The sequence below is a fragment of the Brachyhypopomus gauderio genome, chromosome 10 (assembly GCF_052324685.1).
Source record: "Brachyhypopomus gauderio isolate BG-103 chromosome 10, BGAUD_0.2, whole genome shotgun sequence".
NCBI lineage: Eukaryota > Metazoa > Chordata > Actinopteri > Gymnotiformes > Hypopomidae > Brachyhypopomus > Brachyhypopomus gauderio.
This window is the reverse complement of record NC_135220.1, coordinates 1,194,205-1,206,918: the sequence shown is the minus strand read 5'-3', so window position 1 is coordinate 1,206,918 and position 12,714 is coordinate 1,194,205. Positions and strand designations below refer to the sequence as shown.

General features: G+C 41.4%; 1 protein-coding gene across 1 annotated transcript; it reads left to right on the top strand.

Moving 5' to 3' along the window:
• Positions 1-1,316, top strand: sst6.1 (somatostatin family member 6.1). Its single transcript, XM_077020872.1, has 2 exons — positions 1-371; positions 759-1,316. Exons 1-2 carry the CDS (start codon positions 270-272, stop codon positions 975-977), a joined length of 321 nt encoding a protein of 106 aa, XP_076876987.1. The 5' UTR covers positions 1-269; the 3' UTR covers positions 978-1,316.
• Positions 1,317-12,714: the final 11,398 nt, after the last annotated feature.

Genomic DNA, 12,714 nt, shown 5'->3' with positions numbered 1-12,714 from the left:
CCCAAGACCTTCCAGCTGAGAACAGGAGGAGAAGCACACACACCTTTTAACTCTGACTCTGCCAACACTCCGAACGCGAGTTCCACCACTGGCATTTTGTCACACTTGGGCTCTTGTTTTTGGGGCAGACTCTCTCTCTCTTTCTTTCTATCTCTATCCCTCTCTTTCTCCCCCTCTGTTTCTCTCTCACTCTCTCTCTCTGTCTCTCGGCTCTGCTTCTATCTCGTGCTTTCCTGTCCTCTCTCCACGGTTCCTGTCCTCCGGTCAACATGCAGCTTTTGGCCAGCTTGGTGAATTGTCTGCTGGTGCTGTACAGTGTGAGAGCAGCGTCTGTGCTCCCAGTGGAGGAGAGGAGTCCCGTGCAGCCCAGGGTGAGTACTCATCTTCTGTCTGCCTCTCCGCTCCATCACTCCACTTCCTGGAGCACTCTTTTCTTATTATTAGTTTATCTAGTATTGGAAACCAGCACTGAAGTGTTGTAAAACAGGCATTATTTAAAATTTAACATAAAATAGATTTAAAAACAATTCAACTTAAATTTAAACTTTAAAATGTTTAAAATTTATAAAAAAGTAAATGCGACCATTCACAATTCAACCTATTTTGAATGTGTGTTTCTTGTTGACGAGGGTGCTAGAGTGTTGACATGGAATCCAGTGTTTAATTGGTCACGTTCACTTGACTCACATGTTGTTTTGGTTCGTTAATTCACTTTTGTGAGAAGCGACCCATGACTAACCCGGGCACACCTTCTGCAGGAGCTGAATAAGGAGCGCAAAGAGCTGATCCTGAAACTGATCTCCAGCCTGCTGGACGGGGTGGACAACGAAGCAGAGATGCCCCTCGACGTGGAGGAACCCGTGGAGCCACGGCTGGAGGAGCGGAGAGCGGTCTACAACCGGCTAACGCAGCTGCCCCAGAGGGACCGCAAAGCCCCCTGCAAGAATTTCTTCTGGAAGACATTCACGTCGTGCTAACAGCTTCCTGACATATAAACCCCTCTCTCCTCCTCCTTGAAAATCCAACATGAACTGTCTACACCGTACAGTGTACACACCATCAGCACCATCAGAAAGAAGGGTCTCACTGGACTTTATTGATGCAGCTGGTTCGTTAAAGATATCGATGATAATATTTATCTATTTATTCATCTTCTGATTTATTTATTTATTTTTTATTAATTGCCTTGTCTGTTTTGGAGCATTACAAACCAATAAAGCATGGTTAAGATATTTGCTTTTTGATACGGGATGATACGTCTCATTCTCTGTGGTCAACTCCCCCAGAAAGGCATTAAACCATTTTATCCCTATGGATAATAAACATATTACTGATCACATGGTCAGATGCTTGTGTTTTTATGTTGGGAGACTGGATTAATTAAAATTTTAGGAAATGCTAATTCATCCAGAACATTCTTTATGTCCTATATTATTTGTATTGCCTGTTTTCGTGTTGAAAACTATACTTCAAACGATACAGGAGTAAGCAGTGGGCAAAAGAGCAATGAGGAGATTGTCTTATGTGATGTGCGTCAGTGTGCAGAGCCCCCATCAACCAGTAGGAGGCGTCTGACCTGCTGGACACTCCTCACTCACTCCTCATGATAGGTGCACCTCCTTCTGACACCATGGCACTATATAAAAGGTGCAGGACGGAGCATTTTCGTTTTTCTACAGTTTTTAAAATGAGCTTCTTGGCTAAAATGTGTTGAGTACATTATATAAGAGCAGGAATGCAGCAGACATCTCAGGCGTGTGTCAGTAAACACAACGTTAATTCTGCTGGAATGAGTAACACAGTAGACGCAGCATCTATGTTTGATTCCCTGTAGTGTAAATAAGCCTTCGATTTTGGAGCAGAAGATGTGAAGCAAGTCTTATATATTCCACACCTCCCAACTCCATCTTACTTCATCTAATCTCCCGCAACACCCTGAAATGGACGCATGTAGGAATGACGTCAAGACATGACAGAGTTGTCCAAAACCTTCAGTGAACGCAAATCACCCCAAGTGCTCACAGGAATGACTCAGCAGCATACATTTGAATGAGAAAAGTTTGAGGTTGCAAAGCAGACTTTGTGAAAGCCTGATTTATATTCATGTGTGTTCAGAAAGAATCTCTTTGTGCTTCAGGTTGCCCTCATGTAGCATATGATCAAACCGGGTTGAACGTGTAATCGGTTGGTTTGTTACTGGCTGGTATTACATGTTCTAGAAAAGCTACTGCTACCATTTCCAGTCTAACAAATGCCAAAAAAGTGCTGGTGAAAAAGAAAATAAAGCCTCAAATGATTACTTATTTAATCACTTCTCTCCTGCTGAAAAAAAAATTGAATAAAATAGCGGAAAACAAATATGGTATTTCACCTCAGCATGGTATAGCCTAAGGCACTAGAGACAAGGCTGAGGGAATTAATGACTTTGACACCAATCACGATAAGCCATTCAGACTGTGATCCCACCCACACAGTGCTCAGGTCCGACCTCACCAGGTCACCCTGACCCGCTGGGTCCTCCTGCCTTCTATGAATATCTGCATAGAAACATTTTGTTCCTGTTGCTCTGCTGTTCATATCATCACTGCTTAGTCCCAGACCGTGACAGATTGTTATTGCGATTAATGTTTTGGATGTATTCTGAAATTTATTACATTTGGTTAACAAAAAATATCAAACAGCATTTTTAAATGTTTGGTTTGAAAACGTGAGAACCGTGTGTCCAGTGACAAGCAGAGAGGATAACAGCTATGAAAACCTTCTCATGATCATAGAAATAGGTGGAAACGCATTTAGGAAGATACATTTGAGTGAGGAGGTCCAGGTTTGGTCTGTTCCAGAAACATTTAGTATGTTATTTCATTATTTTAAAGTAGTGACTGATTGGTTTATTTTGTTGGACTGGTAATATTTATTAGATGCTATAGGCGTATTTAAATCAGTGTATCAGTTAGAGCTGACTGTATGTTCAGTAAAAGTTTAATAAGACAATGCACAACAAAGCAAATGTGCCCATTTAGATGCCAACATTTAAATATCCCAATATTTAAATATTTCAACATTTAAATATCCCAATATTTAAAATTTTGTTCCAATGTTGTTATATTATTGAAATTATTGAAATATTATTGAGGTGGAATCTTCAAAGTCAAATGAAGTTAAATGTTATGAAGTTCTAAAGTGCTTTTTTAAAAAGTGCTTTATTTAAATTAATGTAATTATTAGACATGCCAAATTAGTTTATTTTACTTTATTTTACTTTTTATATTAAAGTTTTGACTCTGTACTATTATGAAACTGATACATTAAACACTTAAAACCCTTCTTTAATTTCTATTAAAATATAAGATATGACCCCTTTTATGTACAAAATATAAATCTTGTATGTATAGAAGACAAGTTACTACTGGCATCATGATTCTAGCCATGGAACAAATTAGTACCAGGGTGAAAAGAAATGAGAACTATTGTCCACCCCTGCTATCTGACCAGGCTTAGAGAACCCCGGCCCTTGTTAAAGGAGTAAATAATTGGCATGAGCAATAACACAAATATTGAATATCAGTTAAAACGTTGGAGTTACTAAAGTACACTGATGTTGAGACCGATTACTGTACTGAATACTGGATGCCACATTGTCACATTCCCACTTCTCCCTCGACTGTGGGGGTGATCTCAAACCCACTACCACAAAACCACAGGATCATATCCTGTTCAAATGCCATTCGGCAGTTTGGTGAATTTGCTGTCATAACAGACTGTTTACACGCCACTTTGGTCAGCACACCCCTCCTCAAACCAGGGCCTCTGTGGGTAAGTAAAGGGAAGCGTTAGCGTTAGGGTCAGGGTTCATCTGGGGATCACGATGCCCCGGGCAACGTCAGCACTGAGTGTTAGTTTGCTACCACTAGTCATTATTTTTCTGTTTGTGTCTGTGCTGCCCATGTCTGCTTTTTCATCCTCTCCAGTTCCACGCTTTTATTTAGACTATTGATAGATGCACTGATTAAAATGGATGACTTCAGTTAGTGCTATGTGTATTGGAGGAAATCCAGTCCACCATGCAAGTGCCCTAAAGCCATGATGAATGCATACTGAACAGACATCAAAGCTGCAGCCTGTAACCAAATCTTTTTGATTGCTTTCCCTTTGATGTACAGGCATGCAGTACCTACATGTGCATTAGAAATTTGTATGTAAGTCCTGATGCATTTAGTTGTGGGAAGTCCACAGACGAAGAGGTTCCCTGACTGCAAAATGACTGCAATTTCTCTCACTGAATGACGTTAAAGGTAAGGTTTGTATGAAAAAAGAATTTTCTAAAGAGCAACATTCTGACGTGTAATCTATAATCTGTCATATATGCCCAGTGTGTTGTGAATGTTGGGGACTCTATTTGCAGGACCTCAACACTGTGCTGGACAAATATGAAGCTGGCCTTTCCATCGCTGTAGAACATCCCTGGCACTCTACATTAGTCAAAACCACTTATTAAACCCATCGATGAGATGTGTAAAGATCACAGACTGAATGCCGGTGAATATGGTATGTGCCTCTCATTTTAATATGCTTGTAATGTAACCATTTAAAGCAATGGTTAACATGCATGTTTTTGGTGAAAAATATATTTATTTATAAAGAACTTTTGAGCTATTGCAATTAATTAAAAAAATATCTACATTTAGTATTTACAGAGCATTGCATTCAAACTAATAAATGACAGATTTTTCAGCTAAGGCACGTGCCACTTTTAAATCAGTACGTTACGTAGTCCTATCTCGTTTAAAGTTGAACTAAAGCTCCTCCTTAAACGACTGTCAGTCGTAACGGGCACGGTGTTTGAACAGGTGTCGAGCGCCACCTCCACGTCTTTTCCTGTTTAGATCACACACGCAGTATGTACCTCTCCGGAGGGGTAAATGCCACACTCCCCCTTATTCTGGCCTTGAGTAGTTTGAGGCAGTGAAATTCGCACCTCATTTCTGAAACCTTTTCTTTCAAGGAAACGTGTGAGAAGGCAGGGCATGACCAGGGGCCACTCATTTATTATGATGCCTCTGCTCCCTGCCAGAACAATATCACTACCTAAGTGAGAGGAAATTACCTCAGAGGTGACAAATGGAAGGTGATAGCAAAGGACACGGAAAGGACACACGGTTACATTTTTAAGAGATTGGGCATTTGTTTTGTTCTCGTTTGTCGTTGTGTGTAATGCGTTTCGAGTCAGTGGAGTGAGATTTGTAAATCAAAAGATCTGGCCTGCCTCTTCCTTCATAGACTTTTTATATTTTTTCAGCAGGTAAGAGCTAACTAATGTTTTAAATCCTAAATAAACTGCATATGGATACATGTTAGCTCCGTGCTACTCAGGCTATAAGCTTCCAAGGTTACCCTCTCTGCAACATGGTAACTATGGCAGTCTATTGCCCCCGGCAACTTTATCTATCATAGTCAGCTATGCCTGATTTGTTTTAGCAGTGACATTTGAAGATGGGAGGAGTAGTACGCCTTGTGCAAACACATAAGGGCTGAGTAGTAGTAGTAAACAAACACACACACACACACACGCACACACACACACACACACACACACACACACACACACACACACACACACACACACGCACACACACACACACAAACAAATTACAAAGGAGGACGAATGATGTGTCGTCTATGGAAAAATGGCTGTAAATGACAGAGGATCGATCCATCTATGCCATGAGTGCGTGTTTGTGCAGAGAGCCCCACGGAGTGGCGTGGCTTCGGTCTCTGCTTTGGCTCACATCTGACCGCGAAGTCAGACGAACACGGGCAGCTTCTCTCCCCCGAGCGTGATGAGAGGGCACGAAGAGACTGCAGCTCCATGCCGTGGTGACACGGCAGAGTGATATTAGGAGACCCTTGAGTGGGACTTAGGTGCCAGGATTACTGCCACTTAGGAATCATACATGAAAATGATGCTTTGTGATGAATATGATGCAATATATAAGATTCTTGTTTGAAAACATAAAACTGCTGTGAACAATATGAGGAACAAGCAATGACTATAACCTAAAATATTCAGCATTGCTCATCATTTGTAAATAATGATTTTAATTGCTTTTATTGACAGAGCCGCTACATTAACTATTTGTCATAAAATAAAATGGATCAGCCGTGCCGTATGAACTCATCCCATTGTGACTGTGAGCAAATTCAAATCAACTGATACAAGTTTTTATCCCATCTGCCTTCTAATCAGAAAAGCACTGCATGGCCATTAACATTAGTGTTAGCGAGACCAACGAATCCCGTCGGCGGGTGTCCCTGTGGTCGAACCGAGCTTACGGGGATTGTGCTGAGCTGAACAGGTGACCAGTTCTGGAGTAATAGATATTCATGCAGGAGCTAATGAGCCCCGGGGTGCTGGACCATGATTGCGTTGCTAGTCAGCACAGGCTAAAAGCATATCATTATCCTGCTACACTCTGCCTCTCTGAGACCATCCCCGAGAAAATTAGATGTCACAGCCATGAGGAAGGGGTGTGGGATGCCTGTAACCATGGAAACCCCGGGAGGAGGCATAGGGTCCCTGCAATGAGACAATGAGGGGCTGCTAGACGCGTTCTTCCTGTGTTATTACAACGTAAACTCCTACACAACACATGTCAACACACTCCGCTGACATGTGAGCAGCAGCCGGTCCCAGTGTGGTCCTCGTGTTTACGCGGCTAAAACCTTGGGACGATTTAGAAGTTCACAGCTTTTCAAGTTTGTGACTACTCACATCTTGTAAAATATTGCTTCTTGCTGGGAACCATTGAATTAATAGAATTTTGACCTGTTTTAACTGACCTTTTTTTTCTGTTTTGCAACTCTTACATACCCCAGCAATAATCTCAACAAAGTAGTACAATTCAAAAGCAAGGGAAGAAAACACTTTCAGTTTCAACTCGGTCTGATATAGGGCATACACATATGACATACACTGAAGTAGTCTACTACATCACTGATATAATCAGAGTTTGACTAAACATGTTAGTGTGCCTGTCAGAGAAATATGGAATCTGTCTTTCTTGACCACTGGCACAAACCCGAGGAATAAAATATTATTCTCATAAAGACTTTCACTGAAATTCATCTTGTTTTCTAACACTGAGCCGCAGACTACCAAGCAAACAAGCCATGAGGATGCTTGAACAGTACAGCTCATTAGCTGTCCAATGATGCTGTCATATAATCTTTCTCTCCCTCTTTCTCTCTCTCTCTCTCTCTCTCTCTCTCTCTCTCTCTGTAAGTGTGTGTTTTGGTGCAATTATTTAAAATGGACTAGGGATGAGAGAACCTGAGATTGAACGTCTTGTATAAACACCGAACTGACCTGTCAGACATGTACTCCAAGTGTCTCGATCACAGCTGGGCCACTTGTAGAACAAAGCATGAAATTAGTCCAGCTTTACACAGCCTTTCAACTAGTAATAGATGTGTTGTGATAGCAAGGGAACGGGGAATCTCAAACCATTTACTGAAATGAAGTCATCATGGTCAAGATTCAAAGAGGACAATCAAACTTTGGTAATATGTTTGAGTAATAGACTGAGGTTTTTCCAATAAGGTTTTCTATTCTGTGGGTATGAAAAATGCAGTTAAAAGTGTCCTCGATTAAAGCCTAGTGTGTAATACTGAATATATTTTATGTTCAGCTAGGGTTAGGGTTAGGGTTAGGGTTAGTAGGCCTGTTGTAGTGGTCCAAAGGTACTGTGAGAATGTCCTTTAAACATAATTGAAGTCTTTAAATAAATAACGGCTTTAAAATAGTAAAAGGATTACTGGATTTTTGGTGTCCCATAGATCCCACATCAAAGAAAGACTTCATATAGATCAAATTGCATCTCTAAACTTGAACCCATTTAAGAATTATTCAGAAAGTGTGATAAAAGAGTGTAAAACAGAGTATTAGGTTTTCACCTATTGTTCCACTATTGTACCGGCACGAACGTGCCAATTCATAACACATTATGTAGTGTAGAACAATTGCTTTTAACACTTTTTTTCTTTTCTTTTTCCTTAAGTCTCAGTCACGATGATAACGTGAAATGAAAGCGCTTAAGGGAGCGGTTGCTGTGGAAAGGTCACGAGGAAGCGTCAACCTCCCACTGTCTCATGGCATTGCAAGCGAAAAGTGTGAACCTGTGGTGCCTCTCCAGCCGATCGTTCTCGCTTCACTTGAACAGTCCTCGTATTGCTGGGACTGATCACACTGGCATGTTTTAACGACATGCTTGTATAACTCCGTTTTTGGGACTGAATTTGAAATGCTGGAATTTAATGACGGCCTCACCAAATTACTTATTCGATTCTTATTTCGCCAGCTAGAAATAGACAGTAATAATTAAAACAACTTATTTTTAGTGCTCTTAAATCACACCCATATCACACCCAGACATGACTGTTCAGACTCATAATCCTGAATCAACTCTGAGTTGAATTTGAAGTCAGGCACTGGCTCTCTGGCAAGCCTTGTGTCTAACCTGCTCTCTGCCTCGACTGTAATAGCACTCACAAAAATCACCCTCATGTATGCACAATTGACTTGCACATACCACTGATCCACAACATTAGAAATAGATCTCTTTATTACATATAAGCGGTACATACCTGTTTTGTGGTTGGTGATGTTTCATTGGCTGAGGTTCGGTTCCATAGAATAGCTCACACCTGTATTCCCCTGTGTGTGTTAACTGGGAGTGGCACAGATGGGGAGGGGGGGGGGGTGTGAGGGTGAGAGGGTGGTAGGTGGGTGGGGGGTGTCAGCTAGCGTTGTGGCCCGCAGCCGGGTGGCCTTTTAAACCCTAAAGCTAATGATGGCGGAATGACTCTTGATAAATCGAGGCTGAGTCCTCCCGCACTGAGCCGCAGGCTTGACGTCACGTTGCCATTACTCTTTCAATTTGGTCCTTCATGCATTTTTCTGAGAATTAAAGTGCCCCATATGGGCCTCCCTGCACTCCTGTGGGCAGGCGGGCATTTGCCAATTGAGTGTGCCTGACACTCGAGGTCCAGCCCATATAACGCGCTGTTTGCAGCCAACAGCGGTGTAAGAGGATGTGATCAGAAACAACGGTACCCAGGTGCTGCTCTGACCGCCGAGTTTCATTCAGGTGGGCCGGGGAGAAGTAAATGACTGAATAATGTCGGATCAGATTAAGGCCTACTGAAGACAGGGCTCGGGTTCCCACTCATCATTTTGCGTTCTCGCTAACAAAAATCCAAAGAGCCTTTTAAAAGTAAAGAACTTTTAGATCTGTCATTGGCAGGCATGTTGTGAAGCCCATCAATGACCATACCAGTGATATTTCCAGAAGTTAGAGACATAGATACAGATTAGGACACAGATTATTGGCCTGATCTTCCACAGTTCCAGGACAATTGCTGGAATTATAGAGATATAGGTTCACATGCACACGGAGAGGCACGCTCACGTGCCCCACATACACCAGCCCCCAACGCAGACAAAATGTAATAAAGCATATCAATTTGTTAGGTCATCTCTCTCATTTATTTGGGAGCTGAGGTCAGAACAGTCCACCTCATCTGTCCAGCTATGATTCCAGCTCTGATCCACTCTAACCTTTCAGCTGACATGTTGACATAAGAAATGCTAGAGGTTACGTTAGCGCGAACACAATTGTTGTGTAGATAATACAAAGGAACAGTCAGACGCTCAACCTGGTCTGCTTTATGTCTTCTGCCCTTAGGGCCAGTGGGTACACCTATGTGTGTATAGGGAGAAAAGAGGAAATGTTTATGCCATTACAGAAGATTCATGAGGTTACAAAGAAACGTAACATCTTTCTCTGTCCTTCTGAGGTGATGTCTTGAATTTTTTCCCAGGTGTTCTTCCCGATTTCCCTTGGGAAAAACGTCTGTTTCTTTGTATTTGCTCCAAAATAAAACTGACATGGGTTACAATAGACATGAGGCAAACGACGTTGACACTGGTCACAATAGACATGAGGCAAACAACGTTGACACGGGTCACAATAGACATGAGGCAAACAACGTTGACACGGGTCACAATAGACATGAGGCAAACAATGTTGACACGGGTCACAATAGACATGAGGCAAAGGACATTGACACGGGTCACAATAGACATGAGGCAAACAATGTTGACACGGGTCACAATAGACATGAGGCAAAGGACATTGACACGGGTCACAATAGACACGGGTCACAATAGACATGTGGCAAAGGACGTAGACACGGGTCACAATAGACGAGGCAAACGACGTAGACACGGGTCACAATAGACACAAGGCAAACAATGTTGACAGGAGCAGAGGTGTCAATTCCAGGTTCGGAAAGTAAAAGGAAGCCTGAGCAAAATCCTGGTGAGGACTATTACTTTCTGAACCTGGAATTGACACCTCTGGTCACAGACATAAGGAAAACAATGTTGACATGGGTCACAATAGACACGAAGCAAACGTCATTGACACGAGTCACAATAGAAATGAGGCAAACGATGTTGACATGGATTGCATTCGAAACAAAACTTCCTACAACGGCTGGCTCCTGGTTTCTTCTGACCGTCACTTCTGAACTTCTACTTCTTTTTACAGCTCATAGCAGCTTTTGTTTATAGACTCTGTGGGTGGTTGAGCTTGGAAATAATGACTTTATAATTTATAATAATGACTAATGCTGTGTTAGAGGGTCATGGCAAAGAAACACTGTTAACACCGTGATGTCAGCTAACTTCCCCTTATTCAAACAGATGTTTATAGACAGCTGCTTAGCCATGTAGCAATATGCATGGCATCACAATACAGCTGTGTTACTGTGAAACACTCTGTGCATGTCTTTAAAAGGGACGACATCTAGTCATTCTCCTCGCATGCATTTTTTAGACAATTTTTCCCATCCCTTTGTTGCTGGTCTGTGTTGGTTTCCATATCAAAGTGACTTGCTGCCTCTTTAATGACCGGCTGGCTGGATTCTTGTAAGGACACACTTCATTACCTGGGATGCCCTGAGCCTTAGAGAGCAGCTCTGAAGAGAGAAGCTTCTCGTTGGAACGAAATAGATGGTGGGCTGTTTCTTGAATGTATGACAAGACCATGCACTGGAGTGAGTGTCATTTCTGCTATTCACTGAAAACTGCAAAAAGGTTCTTTGTAAAAACGCTTTTCAAATTGATTCAATTTTCTATCAAGATATTTCTGTCCATTTCTTGTGGATATGTGTGTGACACAAGTCATCAATCAGTGACTGATGTTTGCACAGTTAGTACTATGTCAGCATTGCACTTTTTAGAGAAGAGATCTCAGCCAATCTCCAGTTAGACATTCCACCTAATGTGGTGCTAATGCCCTGACAAATGACCAACCTGTGACTCATAGACAAGTTCCAGATACTGAATGTCATCATGTCCTGGTGTGTTAATGGCCAATAATAACCAGTTCACTTGTAAACGGCATACACTAAGCCTCTAATTAATGCAGTTGATTGATGTACATTTGAGTGTTGTATTGGACCTTTTTGTGTACTGTTATGTTTTTGCATGCTGTAAATAATTAATATTTCAGCTAATATTTCAACATGTACCCAATAATATTTTGATGCATTTGACACTGTCAGTCAGAAATAAGGCAAGATATGTTAAATTAATCAACAGAACTTCATATAATTATCATGATGACAAAGATATTTTATTTATATATATATTTTTTCTTTTACAATCGGGTCTCTGTAGGTGTTCTAATAAAGCAAGTACATTTTCCTGTTTTAAACTTGTCATCTTGTTGAAAAAGGTACAATTAGGACAGGTATATAATCAACGAATCAACTGTCATGTCTGATGAAGGCTGTCGGGTGGGGGGTGTGAGGACTGCAGTCTTTTGACAAATGCGAAATTTTACTAGTATGCACAAAATCTCAGTAAGCCAAGAGAGGGGAGAGATGAGTAAATAGAGGATGTGCATATTTAGAAGGTTCCAAACACTTCCATGTATGTCCTTAAGTTAAAGAAATGTGCAGGATGAAACCCTTGCTTCCTAAACAGTTCCTAAAAATTCACATTGACATTCTTTTCAGTCAGTAGATTTTGGCATGTTTTATTCTCCCCAATCACTGGTATGCCTCAACGTGACACTGATATTGATAGACTAGTCTGTCATACCCTAATCTCTTATTGAAACAGATATAATCTCTTTAATCTCTTATTGAAATAGATATAATCTCATTAATCTCTTATTGAAACAGATCTTGCTGTGCTTTCATTCAAGGGACATTTTTGATTCTCAAAACAAGCCATGTTTTCATGTTTCTTTACCGTAAATGCTTTCTGCATTTCTGCACCAGAGTGCTAAAGTGATAGCCCCCTCCCTTCCTAAGTGACAGCTATGCTGTACTGCTGTGTAGTGACTCAGGACAAAGCACACCCTCCACTTTATAAATCACTTCAGCTGTGGCCCAACAACCTGTGATCTCCCAAGCAGATGGGACATAAGAGGTCACTGCATTATACCAGACACTCACAATCATTAAGGGCGTTTGCAACTGGAAATTACCATTGTCGTTTATGTGGATAATTATAATAATCTCCACGTACATCAGCCATTAACAGTGTAGTGTATTGGAAATGAGGGCTCTATTATAAGCTCGCTTAGAGAACATTTGTCACATCCATACGCTCTCTGCCTCTTGCGGGAAGCTTTCACCTCTTTA

What these genes read in the sequence shown, in the direction of transcription:
- sst6.1 (XM_077020872.1), top strand. Translation starts at nt 270, where the DNA reads ATGCAGCTTTTGGCCAGCTTGGTGAATTGTCTGCTGGTGCTGTACAGT. An exon ending in GGAGTCCCGTGCAGCCCAGG is followed by an intron (nt 372 to 758) that starts GTGAGTACTCAT and finishes CACCTTCTGCAG; the next exon opens with GAGCTGAATAAGGAGCGCAA.